General features: G+C 54.8%; 3 protein-coding genes across 3 annotated transcripts; 2 read left to right on the top strand and 1 right to left on the bottom strand.

Annotated features, from left to right (window-relative positions):
• The first annotated feature begins 325 nt into the window (after nucleotides 1-325).
• Nucleotides 326-8,434, top strand: WDR31 (WD repeat domain 31). Its single transcript, XM_059865091.1, has 10 exons — nucleotides 326-423; nucleotides 1,703-1,797; nucleotides 2,519-2,648; nucleotides 3,035-3,109; nucleotides 4,012-4,156; nucleotides 4,240-4,340; nucleotides 5,249-5,316; nucleotides 5,708-5,849; nucleotides 6,633-6,795; nucleotides 8,150-8,434. The coding sequence occupies exons 2-10, from the start codon at nucleotides 1,745-1,747 to the stop codon at nucleotides 8,308-8,310; spliced, it is 1,038 nt and encodes a 345-aa protein (XP_059721074.1). The 5' UTR covers nucleotides 326-423; nucleotides 1,703-1,744; the 3' UTR covers nucleotides 8,311-8,434.
• Nucleotides 8,435-9,348: 914 nt separating this feature from the next.
• PRPF4 (pre-mRNA processing factor 4) lies at nucleotides 9,349-18,518 on the bottom strand. The gene is made up of 14 exons (XM_059865090.1): nucleotides 18,327-18,518; nucleotides 17,430-17,607; nucleotides 16,712-16,898; nucleotides 16,041-16,128; nucleotides 15,252-15,331; nucleotides 14,934-15,027; nucleotides 13,974-14,068; nucleotides 13,706-13,764; nucleotides 12,972-13,095; nucleotides 11,737-11,826; nucleotides 11,098-11,220; nucleotides 10,682-10,789; nucleotides 10,479-10,597; nucleotides 9,349-10,355 (listed from the first exon to the last, which is right to left on the bottom strand). Exons 1-14 carry the CDS (start codon nucleotides 18,375-18,377, stop codon nucleotides 10,162-10,164), a joined length of 1,590 nt encoding a protein of 529 aa, XP_059721073.1. The 5' UTR covers nucleotides 18,378-18,518; the 3' UTR covers nucleotides 9,349-10,161.
• Nucleotides 18,519-18,767: 249 nt separating this feature from the next.
• On the top strand, nucleotides 18,768-19,352 carry CDC26 (cell division cycle 26). Its single transcript, XM_059865234.1, has 2 exons — nucleotides 18,768-18,925; nucleotides 18,993-19,352. The coding sequence occupies exons 1-2, from the start codon at nucleotides 18,845-18,847 to the stop codon at nucleotides 19,170-19,172; spliced, it is 261 nt and encodes an 86-aa protein (XP_059721217.1). The 5' UTR covers nucleotides 18,768-18,844; the 3' UTR covers nucleotides 19,173-19,352.
• Nucleotides 19,353-21,388: the final 2,036 nt, after the last annotated feature.

Genomic DNA, 21,388 nt, shown 5'->3' with positions numbered 1-21,388 from the left:
CAAGTTTCACTGCAGAGCCTGGCAGGTGGAGGCAGCAGCATGGCTTATTTTTCAAAAGCAATTCGGTAAAAAAGGTGTTTGATTTCTGTCAAGTGATGGATTTGGGGGGAAGGGAGGTTAAGGGCGTCCTCCAGCATGAAACTCAGGCTGCTGGAAGTGAAGCTTGGTGTGGATCAGTTGTCGTGAGATCCCTGAGCTTTTAGCTTTGTGGTGGAGCAGCTGATGGATAAACATGTGTCGGGATACAGACAGCAAAACCTAGGATTAACATCCTGCCTGAGCGCTGTTCTCATCCAGGATGCAGAAAAATCTGCTCTTTCTTGCAGTGAGGAAGAGGCAGGGGAACAGTGAGACAGGACAAAGCTCCCACCTTCCCTGCAGCCTCCCCTGGCCTTGGGCAGCTCCCTGTGAGCAGATGTGCAGGTAGGGGTGAACATGAACTAAGTGCTGGTTGGAAACAGTAACCATCATTAAAAACTCAGAATTCCCGCCTTAGCTTTTCCTAGAGTCTTGTTTTGCGACTTCCAGAGTTCTCCCACTGTCAGAGAAAAATCGTGTTCCTGTTGGACTGAAATGATTGGGGCACTTGATCTGATTGAAAGAATAAATTGCCAAATTAACACAGCCCCTCAGCTGTGAGATTGATCATCCTCACATCTTTGGAACATGCAAACTCATGGATAGAACAGCAGGAGATTAACTGGTATTACTAATTGCTAATCACAAAGGCTGTCAGGGTAAAATTAGAAAGGGAATTTTGTAGAAAGCTTTTGCCCAGTGCTTCCAGGATTTGGTTTACACCTTTTTTTTGTGGGCAGAACCTTCAAGCAGTTTTTTGCTGGAAAGAGCAGATTGGGATTTTTTTCCCTGATTTTCATTAGCAAAATGCTGCAGCCATGGAAGATGGGCATGCCAGCAGACTAAATCCAATTAGTGTGCCTCGAGCTAAGCTGCAGGCAGTTATTGTCTGTGACAATTCACTGTCACTGAGACTGGTTTCTGCTCGGTCTGTGAGGACATGGGGGAGGTGCTGCTCCTCACCTGGGTGGGTCTGCAGGGTCTGGCTGTGCTGACCCCTCTGGGGAGGGACCAGCCTGGCCTCAGCCTGGCCAGCAGCTGTTTGCTAAATGCGTCTGGGTTATCCACACGGTCTTGCTGTGCCTGGAACTGGTGTATGGACATGGAAACTCTTCCCAAAGTGTTCTCTGATCTTTCCCTCAGCCCAGGGAAAGATCACTTCATGCCCAGGCTGGCTGGCAATACTTGAGCTGGGGCTGCCTGTGCCTGCACTTGGTCCCACCAATTGCTGTACAGCTTCAGTCTGAAGGTGTTTGTCTTCACCAAGCCAAACACTGAGATCTCCAGGATGTATGGAAGTCCAGACCAGATCCAGGAGTAGCAGGAGGTGTAAAAAGTGACAGGCAGCAGCTCCATCACTGTTGTGGCCTTACCAAGCTTGGACATTTTTAAGCTCAGTGTGAGGTCTCAGTGACCTCACCCTGCTGCTGGCTCTGCTCTAAGCTAAAGGTTCCACTCGGGACCTCCAGATGTCCTCACCTCTGAGGTTTTCTCCTTACTCTGAATGGAGTTAGGATGTAGGTAGCACATTACCAGTGCCTTATCCTGTATGTGTGACAAACAGAAACCCCTCTGGATCCCTGGTGGTGCCGTGTCCCCTCACCCACAGGTCATGTCCCCTTAGCAGGTGCCCGAGGTGCTGACGTGACACCCTCCACTGGTTGCCATGACCATGGGGGAACTGCAGAGTAAAATCAGCTTCCACACCACCAAATACAGGTAAAGCAACGCTGGGAGATTAAGTCTTGTTAATAAACCAGGTGTGAGAGTGAAGAGACAACAAATGAGCAGAGAATATGGCAAGCACAGGGGTTTAGTTTCATTACTGGATGTTTGAACCAGATTTTCATTTCTAACCCTCACTTTTAAAGTCTGCTCAGCTTCTTTGGGGGACTGAAATCCCAAGTGTCGCTCCCAGGAATGGCCAAGCACATAACCATGGCAGTGGTTGTGCTCTGTGATGGCTGAGGCAGCGCTCTGAAGGGGAACAGCTCCAGGAGTGGCTCTGTGGCCCAAATACCCAAACTGCTTTGTTGTGTCCTCAGAGCCTGTCACCAGCCTTCATGGCCAAGATGAAATCATTCAGTCACTGGCAGCAGGGAGAGGGTTCTATGCCTGGAGAGCAGCACAGGATGGTAGTGGGGGGACTCGTGGCCAGGGAGGTGTCACAGCAAAGAGCAGCAGAGCCTGACCCATGTGAATGCGGAGGCTGGTGAGGTCAAAATCTCTTTTCTTCTTTGCACCAGCAGAGAGTGAGGGACAATTAAATATTCAACAGCTCTGGAGCTGGGATAGGTCTGCTCCATTTCACTCACAGCCTCTCTCTGGCTTTCCAAGACAGATGTTGTCATGTCAGAAGATGCCAGAGGTGCCAGGAAATGGCGCCTGACCTCTCCTCCCAGCCCCTGCAGCTCCCACTGCTGTCCCTGTTCCTCTGCAGGGCCGACGGCTCCGTGGGACAGACGGGACCCACTGGCGCCTCCCGGCAGCACAGCCCCGCTCACAGCGATGCTGTCACCTCAGTGGCTGCCCTCAAACCAGACCTGTGTGTGTCAGGAGGAAGGGATAAGGTGAGGTATTCCCTGGGACAGGATAATACATCAACAGCTTCAAAAGTAAGGTTGAAATGTGAGCTTTGAACATTTCCGTGTATGGTGGCTGTGTCAGTGCCTGGATTTAAAAAGGAAAAATGAGCTTAGAGTGAGGGCACACCCTGAAGCACATGGAATCAAATTTTGTAACCTCTCCAGAGCTCATATCACATCAAATGCTCCCATCCAGACTTGGGATCGCCAGACTGACTCTTACATCACCTGTCTTTAAGGACAGCTGTACATACTCTGGGAGCTGAAAACCAGAGGAACCTGTTCCCTGTCCTGTGGACTGTGCACAAGCCTTGGTAGGACATATCCTCCCTGCCCTGCTCTCATGCTGACCCCTGTCCCTGTCCCTGCAGAGTGTGGCTGTGTCCAGCTGGAGGTCCGGGGCTGCCCTGCGCCGCTTCACCGGCCACGAGCGTGAGGTCACCAAGGTGAGAGAGCTGGGGAGCCAGGAATGTTGGAGCACTCGTTTGTCATCCACAGGAAAGGTGGGATCAGGATATTCCTGGTGTCCAGCTGGGGATGGTTGGGCTTGATGACCTTAAATGTCTTTTCCAAACTTAATGATTCATGATTCTGTCATCAGAACACATTAGGTTTTTCCCAAAGTCCCAACAGATACTTTTGGAAGCAGCATGGAGTGCATGCATTCAGACTAAACAGGGCTGCAGGAGGTCTGGATGTGAGCTTGTCTTCCCTTCCAAGAGACTGTATAGCAAAAGCTCAGGATGAATTATGAGGTCAAGCTTTTGATGCAGAGATGCCATTCACTTTTCTTCAGGCCTCATTCTGCTGGACTTGACATTATTCCACAAATCAGCCATGCCTGGCTGAGACATTCTGGGAATACCCATGTCATGTGCCCATGTCATAGCTGGCATATTCTGGGAATAGCAGAGCTTTAATTTCCTTTCTGGAATTGGGATGACAAAGCCAGGCAGGCTTCTGGGAGGACAGACATGCAGAGGGGCTGTAGCTGTGCGTGCTGTGGCCAGTGCACCTCCACAGGGGACAGCCGCAGTGGGTCCCCTGGGCTGTGTGTACTGCAAAGACAAAGGGGGTTTTGTTCACCTCAGTGCTCAAAACAGCTCTGCACTGGGCTCATTTGGGTTTGTAAGGTTGTTTTTCCTATAAAAGGAATGGTTTCTAAGAACAAGACCTGAGAGCACCCAGGCACCATCCCTGGCTCTGAGGGGATAAGGGACAGAGTTGGGAGGCCAGGCTCTGGGAATCATGTTCCTGCATGTGTTGGGCTGTGGCAGGGCAGGAGCAGAGTTGTGCTTTCCCTATGAGCTGGGTGGGATGAGCAGCTTCTCCTTCTGGTCCTTGGCAGGTCACCTCAGCCCTTGACTCCAGCAGAGTCTTCAGCGCATCCCGGGACAAGACAGTGATGATGTGGGAGCTTCACGGGACTTCGGGGCCAAGCCAGCACTTCCCAGGACATGACCTGGTTGTTACTGGACTGGCTGTGAGCCCAGGTGAGGGACAACAAGCTCCCAGTCCCCAGGGACTGACTGACAGTGTTTCCTGCCTTGTTTTTGATGCTAACTTGTGGTTGCAGATGCCTCCCAGCTGTGCACGGGCTCCCGGGACAACACCGTGTGCAAGTGGGACACAGAGACCGGAGAGTGTCTGGGCAGAGCTGCAATCTCCAGGAACCTGGTAGGATCTGCTGGTTTCTCAAATCCCATCCCATCATCCATCTCCCTGCTTACATTGTTTGTCCCACGTGGAGCTGTGCAGAGGGGATTTTCTGGGAGCTTGGTGCCAAAGGGAGCCCTTGGGACACTGTGCACCTGAGCAGGCTCAGCTTGAGGCTGGTATTCTTCTCCAGGTAACAAACCCAGGAGCACAAAGGTACCAAGAGACTCATGGCAATTTATCAATGCTCTAACTCAGAGCTGTTTGGAAGCACACAGAGCCATGGAATCACTGAGGTTGGAAAAGACCTCTAAGACAGAGTCCAGCCATTCCCCCAGCACTGCCACAGCCACCGCTAACTCAGGCCAAGTGCCACATCTACACAGCTTTTAAATTCCTCCAGGGATGGTCACTCCACCACTGCCCGGGGCTGCCTGTGCCAATGCCTGACCACACTTTCAGCAAAGAAATTTTCCCCAGTATCCAACCTAAACCTCCCTTGGCACAACTTGAGGCAATTTCTTTTAATTGCTTGTTCCCTGGGAGCAGAACCTGACCCTCACCTGGCTGCACCTTCCTGCAGGGAGTTGTGGAGAGCCAGAAGATCCCTCTGAGTCTCCTTTTCTCCTGAGTGAACAAGCCCTGTGCAGTGGGGCTGCATTCCCTCCTGTACCAGCCCCTGGTGCCTGTGCTGTCCCTGCTCCCATGGCTCTGTGTCCTGCTGCTGGCACTTCCCAGCCTCAATCACCCCCAGCAGCCCCACTGGGACTGGACCTAGCAGGGGAGCAGAAAAAGTCTTCATCCAACATTTCCAGCTCCCAACCCAGCAGGAGGAGGGAGAGGATGGGAGCTCAGTGGTTCCATCCTCAGGAAGACACAGCCTGGGCTGCACACAGAGGTGGCTCCTGCTCATCCTTCCCTTTCCACAGGTCACACACCTGTGCTGGGTTCCTGGGGAGCCTTATGTTGTCCAGACCTCAGAGGATAAAACCACCAGGTAAATTCTCCCGGTGGCCAGAGAGCAGGGAGGTAGGGCCTGAGGCACCTGGGGCTGTTGTGGTGTTGGTTGTCATGACCACTGCTGGTGTGGCTAAAAGCCACCTGCCAGCTCACCTGGGAATGTGACCTCCAGCCAGGGACAGGGACTGGGAGCAGGGAGTAGCACTGGGAGCAGGGACAGCTCCCTGCTGGGAGCAGCACTGGGTGGTGACTGCCGGTGAAGAGGAGAATTTTTGAGAAAGCAAGCTGGAGAGTGATGCAGCATGGATAAATGCAGGGAGAGCTTGGGAGCAGCTGTAGGCACAGCCAGGGTGTGCGGGAGGGCACACAGGGAAGCCATCGGGGTGATGATGCCTCAGGGTCCCCCTGCCCTCTGCTGTTCCCTGCAGGGTGTGGGACAGCCGGGAGCTGCAGGTGGCCCACACGTTCCCAGCCAAGCAGCACATCCAGACGTGCTGTGACGTGAGCCAGGACGGGCGGTACTGCCTCAGCAGCAGCAGCGGCTCTGCCGGCCACGGTGCCGAGGCCACCGTGAGTGCCGGCAGCGAGCCCTGGGCTCCTGCTCCCTCCCCTCCCATACCCATGGCAGGCAGGGAGAGCAGCACACCACTGCTCAAGGCTCTGAGTGCTCCCACTGCCTTGGGGGTCTTTGTGCCTGTCTCTTTGGGAAGTTTTGCTTGGGGAATATTCCTCCTGATTAAACCACTGGGATTTGCCCCATCCCTGGAAGTGTCCAAGGCCAGGTTGGATGGGGCTTGAAGCGCCCTGATCTAGTGAGTGGCATCTGTGCCATGGCAGGGAGTTGAAACAAGATGGTCTTTAAGGTTCCTTCCAACCCAAATCAGTCTGGAATTTCATTTCAGTAAAAAACACAGGGAAAAAACAATGGATGCCATTGAGGAACACAAGGTTCTTGCAGAAATCCTGTGAGGGATCCTTTGCTCCAGCTGTTTTCAAACCAGGGATTCAGTCCTGCAGATTTTCAGCCCTGTGTGTGAGGATCAAGAGGATGAAACTATCCCATCCCAGGGAGGGCAGGGCTGAGGATGGGAGCAGGCTGGACACTTCTTATCTGCCCACACAGCCTTAGCTTGTTGGCTCTAGTGGGTGTGGCCATGTACTCAGTCACCAGTGGTGAAAATCCTTTGGGCTTTGATGTTCTCCAGGACTGTGAGCATGAGCAGGGACAAAGGCAGTAGCCATGGCACTCTGAGGATTGGTGAGGAGCTCTTTTATCCCAACCCGCCTTCCTGTCTTGGTAAAACAACTCTGTGCTGGCAGAGCTGGGGTTCCACCACTGTCTGTTTCCTGCAGCTCTGGGACCTGAGGCAGACCAGGGGCCGAGTGTGTGAGTACAAAGGGCACTTTCAGACCACCACCTCCTGTGTCTTCCTGCCCTGGGGCCCCACACTCGCCCCCAGCATTGCCACATCCTCCAGCGACAGCACAGTGAAGGTCTGGGACCAAGGCACTGCAGGTAGGGGAGGCTCCTGCCCACTCTGTGCTCCTTTCTCCTGGATAACAAACCCACTTCCCCCAGTTCTGTCTCCTTGTGGTGGTGGGCAGGGTGACTGCTGCAATCTCTGGAGTTCACTCCAAGCCAGCTGCAGGGCAGGATGGAGAAATGGCCCGGAGCAAACCCAGGGCTCAATAAACATAAAGCAGCTGCATGTCTCAGATGACAGGGATCTTCTCTCAGCTGAAAGGAAGAATTACCAGGAAGCTTTTAAAGATACATCTGAGTTAAGCCATGAAAGGACAAATGATAAAAAGGAAAAAGAACAGGGGAACTCCAGAGACTTCTGCAGGTACAAGTAGAAAGTTGTAAGGAATAGAATTTGTACTGGAGGACAGAGGGCTGGACAGCCAACACCCTCATTTTGGTTGTCCTCTTGAAAGGGAATCGTGGGCATTTTGGGGTTAAACCTGGTGGTGAGGGCAAGTCCCTCCCTGAGGTGGACACAAAGGGGTTTGTTTGCCTGCCAAGCCCTGCCATGGCAGCAGGTTCTTAGTAACCCTTGTGCTGCAGGCAGAGACCTCTTGGGAGCTGTTCAGGTTCACAGCATTAGACACTCCCTGGGGCTAAGCCCCTCTCCAAGGGAACTTATTTAAGATGGGATGAAAATAGAAACCTGAGGCTTTCCTGCAGAGAAGGACCTTCTGTTCTCTTACCTGTTCCTTTCCTGTACACCCAGGATGGCTGTGGGGTGGCAGCAGCTTTGATTCTCTTGCCTTCCCAGCTGGGTGAGCCATAATCCAGCTGCTCTGGGAAGGGCGCAGGTCATCAGGAGAGGCAGCTGCCTGTGGCTCTAGGCCAAGTGCAGCTCTGTTTGCAGCTCAGCCTGGGACTGGGGTCTCTGCACAAACTGTCTCAAGGGGTTTAATATCAGACACAAACAGAAAGGCTCCTGTGTAAATCTTATTTCTCTTTCCCTCTCTTTCCCTCTCTTTCCCTCATCAAAACCATGTGGTGAGTGTAGCACAGCCCTTAGGAAAACTGTAAAAAATCTGGGGGGAAAAGGGGTGTTGGAAATAGCTCCAGGCACATCCTGCAGCTCTGCCCAGTAGGGGCTCTAGGTCCATCCAGCCCTGCTTCCTCTCCCAGGAAGGGGCAGAGCCTGACCCCAGTCTGGATCCCTGTTAGCCAAGGCCTGACTGGGCAATGCACAGGGGTGATTCTCTCTACCAGGGACACATTCCAAGGTGTTGAAGTGTGGATCCAGGCAGCAGCTGACCCACCTCAGGCAAGCAGAGCCTGGATGTGGGAGGTTGGTGGGGCCCTGCCCCATCTCAGCAAACCCAGCATCCCTCTCTTGTCCCTTCCCTTGCAGCCTGCCTGGCCACGCTGTGCCTCGAGGGCTCGGGCCCGCTGGCCTCGCTGGCCGCCTGCGACAGCTCCACCCTGCTCTGTGCCAGCTCCAACTCCGGCATCCACGTGCTCCGTGTGAGGGGCGGAGCAGAACTGTCCCTGGAGGAGGTGGCAGCATTCTGAGCACCGGAACACCCTGTCAGACACTGTCCCTGGAGGAGGTGGCAGTGTTCTGAGCACTGGAACCCCCTGTCAGACGCTGTTCCTGGAGGAGGTGGCAGCTGGCAGCGTTCTGAGCACTGGACACCACCCCCCCCCCCCCCGATTGTCCCAGGAGGGGATGTGACCCCCAAGAGCTGCCCTGACAATGGGCAGCAGGACTCTGCGCCTGTGGGGCACAGCAGCAGGGCTGGGGGAGTTGCTGGTTGGTTTGTGGGTGACAGGGAGGCATCAGCGCTCCAGGAGAAAAGCCAAACCCTGGGAGCCTTCAGGCCACGCTCTTGCTCCTCACTGAACCTCCTGCATTTTCCTTATAAAGCCTCCCTGCAGCCAGAGGCATGGGCTGGGCAGAGGGAGATGAGACACCAGGACCAAGGCACAGATACTCGAGCACCAGGCTGCGCACACACAGCTGGACCTGGGCTTGGACCACAGGAGACTGCAATGAAATAATTCTTCTGTGTTAGTTGCTGGCCTCTCATTCCATCATATTTTCCCTGGAAGGAACTGTGCTCATGCTCCCAAGGAACAGACAGCTGCTCTCCAGCTGACAGCAGTGAGGTGAATCTGTCTTCTCTTTACTCCTGAAGGTTTTCATCCAATCACAGAACCTCCTGAGCTGGAAGGGACCCACCAGGATCCCCCAGCCCAGCCCCTGGCCCTGCCCAGACCTCCCACCAACCCCACCCTGGGCATCCCTGGCAGCGCTGTCCAAAGGCTCCTGGAGCTCTGGCAGCCTCGGGGCCGTGCCCATTCCCTGGGGAGCCTGGGCAGTGCCAGCACCCTCTGGGGGAAGAACCTTGCCCTGAGCTCCAGCCTGAGCTGCCCTGGCCCAGCTCTAGCCATTCCTGGCTCCTGTCCCTGTCACAGGGATCAGAGCTGCCCCTCAGGAGGAGCTGCAGACCCTGAGGAATCTCCCCTCAGCTGCCCCTGCTCCAGGCTGAACAAACCCAATGACCTCACCCTTCTCAGCTGTTCTTTACACCATCAGAAATCAAACTGTGCATTATGAAATTCCTGTAATTTCTCCATTCCTTGGGAGACCCAGAGCCCAGGATACACATTCAAAACCTGTTTAGATCTTCTAGGGCACATTATTTGCAAAACCTCAGCTTAAACAACAAAGTACAAAAGCTCTCCCCAGGGCAGGGCAGAACCAGACAATCCTACACTGAAAGACCTCACACAGCAAACCATAAACAGGAGATGCTGAAATGGATTTGCAACACCCAGTCCAAGGGACAACTCATGGAGTAGGACACAAGGTGGTAACTGGAAAAGAAGAGATTCCCTGGCCTTGGACATCTACTGTAAGTGAATCCAGGGGGACGCAGATCTCCATCCAGAGATAACAGCGTGGAGGCAGGGGAAGGAGGGCACCACATGCCTCTCCCTCTGGGCTCTCTAACTAAATGCAAATCAAGTTTGAAGTCACACTCCTACCAAAAAGGAAGGTGAGAAGGGCAGTAACAGAAGCTGAACCACACCCCAAACCTGAGATGCTTTGTGGTTACTGCAAATGTTTGGAGGACACTTGGGAGCTGAACCTGGAAGGGAAGGTAGAAGTACATGGATCAAAATAACAGCAGAAAGTGGTACCTGCAGTATAAAACCAGTCCAAAATGTGGGAAAAGCCCCGAGACTTGACACCAACCAAGCCTGGGCCAACAGTGGTGCTTCCAACACACCCAAACTCCAGAGCAGCCATGGCTGCAGCTGCTGTAACACACTGGATTACTGTTTTTTTCTTTAATATAAAAAAGCAACCGAAAGTCATTAACGTCCCTGTCCCAGTCCATAACCAGTCCCTCTGAGCTACTCAGCTGTCCAGAGCTTGAAGGTTCTGTCGTAGGAGCAGGTGGCAATGAGCTGCCCATCCAGGGAGATGTCCAGGCCCATCACCTTCCCCTCGTGCCCCGCCAGTGTCTTCAGGGGGGACCAGCCAGGGTGGGTCCAGATCTTGGCCGTGTTATCGTAGGCGCCCGTGAGCAGGAAATTCCCGTGGTTGGCTGCACAGAAGAAAATTGCAAATGAAAACATGACATCTCTGCTCACCAGCACAGGCCTTGCTGAGCTACAGGTGTGGATGTGAGCTGCTGGAGGGGCAGGGCTAGGGAGCAGCAGGGACTCACGTTCAAACCTGACGCCAGTGACCAGGTTCTGGTGGGCAGGGATGGTGTAGATGCACTTCCTCTGCCGCAGGTCCCACACCTTGCAGGTGTTGTCCCCACTGCCCGTGGCCACGTGGTACCTGCCAAGGAGGGGAGGCAGAGCAGTGTTTAGGGAGCAGAGTTTACACTCAGAACTCCCCCATCAGTGCCAGCTTCCTCCTTACCCGTTTGGGGAGAAGTTGATCCCGTAGATCTCCTTCAGGTGCCCTTCCAGGAACATGATACAGCGGCCTGTGCGCAGGTCCCACACCCGGCCAAAGGCATCCAGGCCTCTGCAAGCACAGGATCACACACTGGGTTGGGCTGGGAGGGACCTTACAGATCACCCTGGCCATGGCAGGGACACCTTCCACTGTCCCAGCCTACTCCCAGCTCCATCCAACCTGGCCTTGGGCACTGCCAGGAATCCAGGGGCAGCCACAGCTGCTCAGGGCACCCTGTGCCAGGCCCTCCCCTCCTCCCAGGGAACAATTCCTAATTCCCAATATCCCATCCATCCCTGCCCTCTGGCAGTGGGAGCCATTCCCCAGCAGACATCCCTGGTCCCAGGCAGCCCGTGGTGCAGAGCGAGGGCGCTCACCCGGTGCCGGCGAGAGAGCCGTCGGTGTGGAAGGCGATGTCATAGACGCCCTTGCTGTGCCCCTCCTGGTGCAGGATCTCCTCCTGCGCCTCCAGGTCCCACAGGCGCCACGAGTGGTCGTAGCTGAGGAACAAAGCTCTCCTTAAATCAGAGTCACTCAGGCTGGAAAAGCCCTCCAGGACCATCAAGTCCAAGTGTTAACCCAGCACCACCACGTTCACCACTAACCCACGTCCCCAGGTGCCACATCTGGGTGTTTTTTGAACACTTCCAGGATGCTGACTCCACCCCTGGGCAGCCTGTGCCAGTGCCTGGCCACGCTTTCTGTGAAGACCTTTTTTCCCCAATATCCAACCTAAAACTTCCCTGGTGTAACTTGAGGCCGTTTCCCCTGGTCTCCATGTAACTCCAGGGAGAATAATAGGATATTTCACCAACTCTGGGAGCATTTTATTCCCAGTGTCTCACACAGGGGCAGGGAAAGGAATCCCAACGACCTGCTGTCACTGACACTGCAGCAGCCCAGCTGTGGTCACAATGGCCAAGCCCTGCCTTGCTGTGGACAAGCCCTGGCACCACTGGGCCACCAGCCGGGCAGCCCATGGTCATTTCTGGAAGGCAGTGCCCAGGTGTCCGTACCAGGTGGTGCCCAGGAACCTCCCTGAGGGGTGCCACATCACACGGGCCACTCTCATGCTGTGTCCCTCGATGTCTGCCACCGGCTCGTCACTGAAACAAGAACAAACTATTGGCCATTGGCCACAGGGGTCTGGCTCAAGCCAGGCCTTTGCCCACACATTGGCAAAGAAGCTCTGCTGATGAAATCAAACCAGGCAGGAACATCAGAGCTGTAGCCAATGACTCTGAACTCTGCCTTTGGGCCACACTCACAAAGCTCTGAGTGAAACCCTTTCTCCACACCTCCTGCTGGTTGTAAAGCTCTCCTGGGATTATGATGATGATTATTAATGAAAATTAACAAGGCCCTTGTCATTAGCAGTTTTGGAAGTACAGAAACAAACCACAAACTACCTGAACTGCAGGGAGTTCTGAGAACACAACATCCTGAACTGCAGCAACTCTTGCTGTTCTGCAGGATGCAGGCAGACAGGATGGAGGGAACATTCATTCTCCCAGAATGACAGGCAGCAGGTCAGGAGCATTCACACACAATCTGAACAGCACTGAAGTTTCTTTCCAACAGGTCAATTAAGAGATGTGGTCACATGTGCCTAACAACCCCCTGTCCCTTTGCACAGGGGCACTTTTGCTGTTACAAACTGTGATTTTCAGCTAAGGATAGACAACTGTGGCTCTGGGAGCTGCCTGCCCTTCCCAGGAGTACTGCAGGCTCCACTTCCCAATCAGGTGATGCTAAGACTCAGTACCTGAATCCTTCTCTTCCCAGGCCTGAGGGAGGTGCTGCCCATCTGCCAGAGCTCCTCTGTGCAGTGACAGCTACTTGTTTGCAGCACAGGCAGAACCTTTTGTGCCTGGCTGTGTATTTGATCAATCCCTGTCCAAATCCTGGTGCTTTTTCATTTATTAATATCCAAGAGGGGTAATTTTCTCCTAAGCGAGCTGTTAGAATGAAACAGTCCCCAGACCTTCCATCCATCACCCCCAGCAGTTCAGCAATGCCCAGCAGCAATTCTGCCTCAATCCCTTTCAGACCATCTCCCTCACCTTGGCTCCCTAATCAGGGTGATCTCTCTTCCTGCTGAAGAGGGTGGCACATACTGAGGCTAGGGAGTGCACTGGGGTAGCTACAAGAAAAGGTCATATTGGCAGGAGGATGGTAAATGTCTGCAGGAACATGGAATGAACCCCAGCACAGCAGTGCTGCAGCTTTGCACATCTGGATCAGTTCTGACCTTTCCAGGTTCCAGAGTTTGACAGAGCCATCAGCTGCACACGAGGCCAGGCTCACATCCTTCTTGTCCAGGGACACCGTGGCCTTGGGGTGGAACACAACAGCCCCCACATTGGTGCTGTGTCCTGAAGGGCAAGAAAACCAAAATTCAGAATCTGCCACGAGATCTTGGCCAGTTCTTCAGAAAAGCAGCATTCCCTTGGCACTGGTGAGGAAGGTGCCAGTGAACTCTTCACTGTGTCCTCAGTTCAGGGTGGCATTGCCCTGTCACCCCCAGCCAAACTGTACTTCCAGGAGCACCCAAGGCAGAGCATCCAAAATGAAGGTTTGGAACCCTCAAAGTGCAAACAAAATTCAACATATGAATCAAAGGATTTGTCCTCACATCTATATTTAGTCCAAGCTGTGACCACTACTCAAAGAACCTCACTGTTGGCAAGTGACCTGCCCAAAACTGCTGCTGTTTGTAACTTGAGTAACTCAAACCAGGTTTGGAAACCAAACCAAATTGTTCAGAAATAGAAACAACAAACTTGGAGCTGAGGTTTGAGCTGAAGGCCAGGTCTCCCTTCTCATTATATGACACATTCCCATGCTCCCAAGCCAAGGGATGCTCTCAGTAAGACAGAAATCTGCCTAAACACAACATTTTAAACCACAAAGTGATTCAGATGTGGGAGCTCAGCACAGAGAGGAACAAAAGAACCAAAAGCCTCAGTGAGAGCCCCTTGCTACCTCGTAAGGTGTGAACCAGGTTGCAGTCAGGCACAGACCAGAGCTTGCACAGCCCACTCCTGTGGAAGACAAGGAATGGATGTCAGTGGAGAAGAACATCAAGGAACAGATCGATGTTCTTGTTCAACCAGCTCAGATTAATGAATCTCTGTTCAGCTCTAAAATGAGATGATGAGAGCTCAGAGCAGCCTCTCACGATTCCCAAGTCTCCAAAACCATTCCTGTGGTCTCCCAGCCCCCAAAGCAGGCGCTGCCAGAGCAGTCTCACCAGCAGGCCGTGGCCAGCAGTTTGGAATTGGGGCTGAAGTGGCAGTAGGACAGTGGGCGATCGTCCCCAATCTGACTGCAGAAGTTATTCAAGGACTGTAAGAAATACAAAGAAAATCATCAATAAATGACTGAAGTACAACCAGCCCAGAGCTATTCCCAGCCAAATCTTGAGGTGAGGGAGGCAAATGTGCACAGGAGGAGGCAGAGGCCCTTGGAAAGTCAATTTCAAAGGGAGATGCTGCCTCAGAGCCACTCCAGCTCCAGGCAGGAGGGCCAGGGCAAGCCTGGCCCAGGTGGCCCAGCACAGCTCAGCCCTCCAGGGCCACCCATGGTGTGTGCCCCCCAGCCCCAGAGCTCTGCAGCTGCAGCTCCGACACAGAACTGGCTGGAGTTTGGCATCTGCCCACAACTCATCCAAAGAATCCAACCAGACAGACGGGGCAGAGGGGAGAAGCAAATCCTCTGGAGTAAACAGGATTAGGGGGGCAGCTCAAGCTCTACCTGAGCCTCTCTGCTTGGTTAAGCTGGGAATCTGGCTTAGCATGCTCAGAAAGGGCATCTCAGAGTCATCCCAACCACGTTCAGCACCCAGAGCTGGTATTTGCCTTGCATTCCCTGGCTCCCCAGCCAGGCAAACCCCTGCCAGAGCCAGGAATACATTCCTTTAGCCTCACAAGTGAGTGGCAAGGCAAGACAGGGACGTCTCTGCACCCTCTGCCATGCACAGGGACAAATTACATCTCCCTGGAGAGAAATTATGTCTCCTCCTTCCTTCTCTGAAGGAGTCAGAACATGCTTCAGAGACACAGGGAAAGAGGAAAAGCAGAACTTCCCAAGATTGCAGAGACTGATGTGCATGTGGACAGCACCTCAGGCAGCTGAATTCCTGCTGGGCTCCTGGAGGATCAGCCAAACCTTGTGAGCACAGTAGTGGAGCAGCTGCCAAACCCAAACCTACCCGCAGGGATTTGTGCAGCTCCTGCCTCTGGGATGTCCTGGTGGCCTCGGGGATCTCCTTGAGCAGCCGGGCCTCCTCCAGCCGCTTCGCTGCCCTGGGGAGAGCAAAGGTGGGGTGACAGCACCCAGAACTGCCCCTTCCCTGCTCCTGGAAATGCCTCTTCCCTGCTCTTCCCCCAAACTGGGCTAATGCTGGATCAGTCCCTGAGAGCTCAAGCTCTGGGCTCACTGGACCTGCCTCTCCACTCCCTGGATTTCCCATGCTCCCCACAGTGGGATCTACCCTTGCATTTGACAAATGTTTTCTGTTTTCTCTCACCTGGGGAGGGAGTAGTTGGCCAGCCACAGCCTGGCTGTTTTCAGACTGCGTGGGCCCTCGTGGTACCAGGTTTGCTGATACTGTTAAAACAGGAATAAAAATGATGGAAAAGCTGTGGTGCTGCTGCCCCTGTGTTCATTCCCCTCAGCTCCTCCCAGCACCTGCCTCCAAACCCTGCTGTGCTCTGCCTCTTTTTAAGGGCCTTCTGCACAATTAAGCCCCAGGAAAAGGGATTTGGAGAGATAAATGAAACTCTCTGCCCTACAGATCCAATCCTGACATGCTGCCACTTCACTCAACATTCCAGCTGAACCCTGACTCATCTGTATTTACTGACATGTTACTCCCTCCTTGTTTACACATCACCCAGTAAAAAGAGAAAGCCCAGAGCTGCAGAAATTATTTCTTACAGTACAGCTCAAAACTAATAAGGCAAAAGAGAGACAGAAGTAGAAAGAGTAATCAAAGGCAGAAACAGATGAAGCAGCAGGAACATATTTTTTTCTTCCCAAGTGTGAAGGAAAGTAAGGGACTTGCTCCAGTAGGTAAGAGCCCACACACCTGCTCTCCTGGTTTGCACAGTAAGCAGGGTCTGTGAGTAAAAACCACACTTGGTGCTCCTCACTGAGACCAAACCTTGCCAGAGATTTGCTGAAATGGGCAACACAGAAAAAGCCTGAAGGGATGGCATGAGAATCCAGAGGCTGGCCAAAGCCAGGAGTCCTGGACATATCAGAGCTGGATATACCATCCCTCCCTCAGTACTGAGGAGACAGGAGACACCCTTACCTCTTCTTTGGACTTTTTGGACCTGTCATCATCTTTCCTGGTCTTTTTTAACGCGTCTGTGCCAACCACTGAGAGGATGTTCCTTAACCTGAGAGGGAAGTCACGAAGCTGGATTTAGTGAGGGAATTGTCAGCTCACCTGACAAATATCAGTATGACATTCCCTCTGCCTTGGGGTTCTTGGAACAGAAATCCCAGACTGGTTTGGGGTGGGAGGGACCTTAAAGCCCATCCAGTGGGCTTTCCCACCCCACCCCTGCCATGAGCAGGGACACCTCCCACTGTCCCAGGCTGCTCCCAGCCCTGTCCAGCCTGGTCTTGGGCACTGCCAGGGATCCAGGGGCAGCCCCAGCTGCTCTGGGCACCCTGTGCCAGGGCCTGCCCACCCTGCCAGGGAACAATTCCTAATTCCCAAGATCCCATCCAGCCCTGCCCTCTGGCAGTGGGAGCCATTCCCTATGTCCTGTCCCATCCCTTGTCCCCAGTCCCTGTCCAGCTCTCCTGGAGCCCCTTCAGGCCCTGGCAGGGGCTCTGAGCTCTCTCTGGAGCCTCCCCAGCTCTCCCAGCTGCCTTGTGGCACAGCACTGACACAGCAGGGCTCGCTGAGCCCCAACTGCCAGGAAAAGCTCTGGCATTTGCCAGGTGGCCCCTCCCTGTGTGCAGGCACAGCACCTCTCCCTGCGCTCCGCAGGGCCCTCTCCGAAGAGCGTGATGGGCTCTCCCAGGGCCCTCAGGCAGGCCTTGACCTCGCAGTCGTCCGTGGACACGTTGATCTGCCGCGCGCGCTTGCGGCGCTCGAACTCCGCCAGCACCTCGGCCTGCCGCTCGCTCATGTGGTCCTCGAGGTCAAACACCTCCCCTGGGCACACACAGCCTGAGCACACGCAGCCAGCACGGCCCAGGGGACAGCCGGGGCTGCCAGGGACCTCTGCAGGTCACCCAGAGCATCCCCTGCCCCGGCAGGGCCACCCGCAGCAGGGGACAGAGGAGGGTTTGGGACATCTCCAGAGAGGGACCCTCCACACCTCCCTCAGCTCTCCCAGAGTCCCTGAGCCCCTGGATCCTTCCCTCAGCTCTCCCAGAGCCCTGGGATCCCTCCCTCAGCTGTCCCAGAGCCCCTAGATCCTTCCCTCAGTCCCAAAGCCCCTCTGCCCTGGATCCCTCCCTCAGCTGTCCCAAAGCTCCTCAGTCCCTGCATCCTTCCCTCTGCCCCTGGATCCCTCCCTCAGTGGTACCAGAGCCCCCCTGCCCTGGATCCCTCTGGAATGGGAAGATCCAAGCAAGGAGCCACCCACCCTTGGCTGCTTTGAGGTGATGCCCAGAGAGCAAGCAGAGACATTTGGAAGTGTCACAAAGGGAGGGACAACAAAGGGTGTTTGCACATCCTCACCACTGCTGATGTTGATGTTGCCAGCCTCCATGGCAGCCTTCATGCCCTCCTTGCCCAGCAGCCCGGCCTCGCCCTTGGCCAGGCGCTCCCGCTCCTTCTCCTCCAGGCTCCCGTAGAAGATGGGCGCCCGCTTGGCTGGGGGAGCCTCGGCCTCCTCGGCAGCCTTGGCCTTGGGGGGCTGCAGGGAGAGCCAGGGGGGCACAGAGTGTGGGGACAGAGCACCCAGCAAACTGCCTGGCTGTGCCAGGACAAGAGGGCTGGGCACCATGCAAAGACCTCTCAGAATCCCAGCCTGGTTTGGGTTGAAGGGGCATTAAAGCCCATCCAGTGCCACCCCTGCCATGGCAGGGACACCTCTCACTGTCCCAGGCTACTTCAAGTCCCGTCCAGCCTGGACTGGGGCACTGAAAGGGATGGAGCAGCCACTGGACATTGAGGTTTTTGCCCGAAGGCCAATGCACAAAAGTAAAATGCCACATTAAATTGCTGAAATCAAGCAATGTTGGGTCCCTTTTTATAATTATCTGCAAAGGTATTTTTTGAAAAAGCTTTAGAACACGGAGCTTTTCCTCCTCCTGCAACAGCACAGCCAGGAGCGATGCCATGCTCCAGCTCCCTCCCTGGAAGGCTGGGGAGTGCGCGGGGCCCGGCTCCCTCCCCCCGGAGAGGCCTCACAGGAACTTCCAGGGAGAGCAACCAGGATTGGGTAGAAGTGCAGGAAAACACGGGAGCCTTGGGGCTCCTTTAGAACTCCGCTGTCACCGGTGCACCATAAACCCCGCAAAGCAACAGCAAGTCGCGACTCCCGCGGCCTCTCCCGCTCCTGCGGGCCCGCGGGCGGCGCCGCGGCCGTGCGGGGAACGGGCCCGGAACCGCCACCATCGCCCGGGCACTCACCTCGGGGGGCCGGGCCCCGCTGCGGGCCGCCGGTGCCCTCGCGGTGGCCATGGCGGGAGCGGGAATAAGCCCAGGAACCGATAAGAAGCTTGGAAGGGGAACGGGAACCAGAGAACGGGAACGGGGCGAGACTCGCCGCGCTCGGTCTCTGGCGTCTCACGGCCACTTCCGGGTCGCGCAGAGCATGCCGGGAGGAGTGGCGACAAAGCTAGTCGTGCAGGGCATGCCGGGAGATGCAGGGCTCTTTAAAGGAAGAAGCGCAAGGCACGCCGGGAGGTGTGGCGGGGCGAGGGTGAGCGCGAGGCACGCCGGGAAATGCAGTACCCTCTAAGGGCGGGACGCGCAGGGCACGCCGGGAGGTGTGGTGGGGCGAGGGTGAGCGCGAGGCACGCCGGGAAATGCAGTACCCTCTAAGGGCGGGACGCGCAGGGCACGCCGGGAGGTGTGGTGGGGCGGGCGGGGCCCGCTGAGGGCGGGAGCGCTCGGTCGTGCCGCGGGTCGCGGTGTCTCCGGTTGCGATGCTCCGTCGGAAGCCGACACGGCTGGAGCTGAAGCTGGACGACATCGAGGAGTTCGAGAGCGTCCGGAAGGAGCTGGAGGTGCGCGCGGGGCCGGGCGCGGGGGGCTCGGCCCGCCCCCGGCCCTGACCGGCCCGTTCGCCTGCAGAGCCGCAGGAAGCAGCGGGATGAGGCGGAGGCGGCGGCGGACGGCGAGGAGGCGGCGGCGATCGGAGCGCTGGGCACGGAGCACAAGAGCCGCGAGCAGCTCATCAATGACCGCATCGGGTACAAGCCGCAGCCCAAGGCCGGCGGCCGCACCGCGCACTTCGGCACCTTCGAGTTCTGACGGGGCTGCCCCGGGACCCCCGGCAGCCCGGGGCCCTTCAGCCGGGGGGGGCCTCACCGTCCCCCCTCTGAGCTGTTACATTTTTGGTTTTTAAGTTTGGTTAACACGCCTGTGAACGCCCCTTTGCCGAGTGTTTTGTTTTAAACAAACATTTTTTAAAATAAAATAATAATAATCCCACGAGCTGCTGTAAATGGCTGCAGTGACCGGTGGGGGTGAAAACACCCGGACCACCCGTTCCCTGCTCCTGTGAGCAGGGGGATAAAACACCGCGGGGGGATCCTCTGGGAAAGTGATCTGGTGATCTTAAACCAGACAGTGGAGTGGCCACCTGAACCTCCCGAGAGAATCAGTCTTAAATAAGTCTTAGATCTAGGCAAACCCACAGGTTTCTCTTGCTATTCTTTCACAACCTGCATTTTTCTATTAATTTGTATTTCATAGAGCTCACCTATGAGCTGGTTCATATACTTGTTTGCAACAGCATTTAGTGTTAAAATCAGAAGTGTCTGAAAGGAGATCTCGATTTTAGAACTTATTTCTTCTCTTTTCCCTTCTATTATTTCCTCTCTATTCTGCTAAATGCATCAGAAAAATGTAAAGAACTCTCACTTTTGAAAAGGCAAATCTTTGAATGATAACAAACACCAGATTTTCAAGTTGCTTTCAATGTCATCAACATGCCTGCACACATTAGGCTCATATGGATAGCACACACATACACAAAATCCCCCTTAATAATTTTTTAATCTTTTGAATCATCTCTGCATCTTATCATTTTGGGAAGTTTGTCAAATCTGTTTTGGCCCAAAGGTGCTTGTGTTTACATGACAATCTAGCTGTTGCTCTTTGTCTTTTTTTTACTACCTTTGGGAAAAATCCTTTTGCTGTAACATCAAAAGTACTGGGGTTGAAATAGTTATTGGCCCATAACCAGCAAGCTTTATTTCAGTCAAATCATAAGGGAAAAACCCGCCCTACCCTGGTGGCCCCACTGAGAAGAAGGTGCTGAAGTGTCTGAGGAGTGTTTTGGGATAAAGGTGCCACAGTTCTGGGTGCCAGGCACTGCTCTGTCCTTTCCCAAGGCAAGCAGGAAAGAATCCTCTGTGTGTTACATCAGCCAGTCCCAAAAGCATCCCAGAGCTGCTTCAGTCTGTGTCACAGCTGGGCCCTGGGCAGGGAATGGCTGCAGGCCTGGATCATGGGCTGCCCAAATGCATGGGGAGTGACAGCCCAGATTCTCTGAGCAGCTTTTCCTTTACACTTCCCTGTTCCAGCTCTGCTCAGCGTCATCCCAGCTGCCCTGGTTTGTCACCCCTGAAGTGGAGCTCAGGGCTGTTTGCTGCTTGGATCAAAGGCCACCAAACAGCTCCTTATGGCTGCTGGCACACGAAAAGGCCAAGGGCACGTGGATTCCTGCAGCTGGTCCCTAGACTTACCCTCAGGAGGTGCTGGGCAGTGTGAGCTCAAATTTGGTTTAGGTGAGAGGAAGGTGAGGTTTGGGGCAGGAGGAGTCTGGCACCCAGCAGGGTGAGCGGAAGGAAGCAACTTAAAAACCTGAGCAGCCTCTTGGTGCTCAGGAAACTCTGCTCCCTGCAGCCTGGGCAAGGAGCAGGGCAGGCTGCCATGGCCCTGGGCCTGCAGTAGGACACCTGCAGGGAATTCAGGAGCTGGAGGCTCTCCCTGCCTCTGGCCAGGGCTGTTTCCGACCATCTTCAGCACAATGACCAGGGCTGGTTTTTCAGCATTCCTCCAAAGCAGACCTCAGTTAAATTCAGGCTTCCTGTGTTGTAGGTGCATCAAATTTCCGGTCAGGCTGGGAAAATGTACAGAACTTCAAACTTTTCCAACTTGGAAAGAGCCCCAGGCTGGCCTAGCAAAGAGCTGCATTTCCTGTCTAACACCACAGACAATGATCAGGAGCTGCTCTGCTGGGCTGGCATTCCCAGCAGGCCCCAGCTCTGAGAGTATAACACCTCAGGAGGTTGTTACAGCTCCCTAAAACCCCTCTCCAGGGCAGGCAGATCTGGGAGGCACCAATTCCTCTTTCCATCCCTCTCCACAGCTGCAAAGTGTGACAGAGCTGGAACAAAGAGAGATTTCTCAGTGAATCCCCACGTTCCATTGCAGCAGCTACAGGGAGCTGGGGAGGCCCAGGGGATGCTGCTCCTCACCCACCCCCAGCACTGAACGGGAACACTGGGCCCTGCTGCTCC

Source organism: Haemorhous mexicanus, chromosome 21 (genome assembly GCF_027477595.1).
Source record: "Haemorhous mexicanus isolate bHaeMex1 chromosome 21, bHaeMex1.pri, whole genome shotgun sequence".
Taxonomy (NCBI): domain Eukaryota; kingdom Metazoa; phylum Chordata; class Aves; order Passeriformes; family Fringillidae; genus Haemorhous; species Haemorhous mexicanus.
The sequence above is the reverse complement of the archived record's forward strand: the minus strand, read 5'-3'. Positions and strand labels throughout refer to the sequence as shown.

What these genes read in the sequence shown, in the direction of transcription:
- WDR31 (XM_059865091.1), top strand. Translation starts at nt 1,745, where the DNA reads ATGACCATGGGGGAACTGCAGAGTAAAATCAGCTTCCACACCACCAAA. An exon ending in TGTCAGGAGGAAGGGATAAG is followed by an intron (nt 2,649 to 3,034) that starts GTGAGGTATTCC and finishes CTGTCCCTGCAG; the next exon opens with AGTGTGGCTGTGTCCAGCTG. An exon ending in TGGACTGGCTGTGAGCCCAG is followed by an intron (nt 4,157 to 4,239) that starts GTGAGGGACAAC and finishes TTGTGGTTGCAG; the next exon opens with ATGCCTCCCAGCTGTGCACG.
- PRPF4 (XM_059865090.1), bottom strand. Translation starts at nt 18,377, where the DNA reads ATGGCCACCGCGAGGGCACCGGCGGCCCGCAGCGGGGCCCGGCCCCCC. An exon ending in GCGGGGCCCGGCCCCCCGAG is followed by an intron (nt 17,608 to 18,326) that starts GTGAGTGCCCGG and finishes CTCTCCCTGCAG; the next exon opens with CCCCCCAAGGCCAAGGCTGC. An exon ending in CAACATCAACATCAGCAGTG is followed by an intron (nt 16,899 to 17,429) that starts GTGAGGATGTGC and finishes GTGTGTGCCCAG; the next exon opens with GGGAGGTGTTTGACCTCGAG.
- CDC26 (XM_059865234.1), top strand. Translation starts at nt 18,845, where the DNA reads ATGCTCCGTCGGAAGCCGACACGGCTGGAGCTGAAGCTGGACGACATC. An exon ending in GCGTCCGGAAGGAGCTGGAG is followed by an intron (nt 18,926 to 18,992) that starts GTGCGCGCGGGG and finishes GTTCGCCTGCAG; the next exon opens with AGCCGCAGGAAGCAGCGGGA.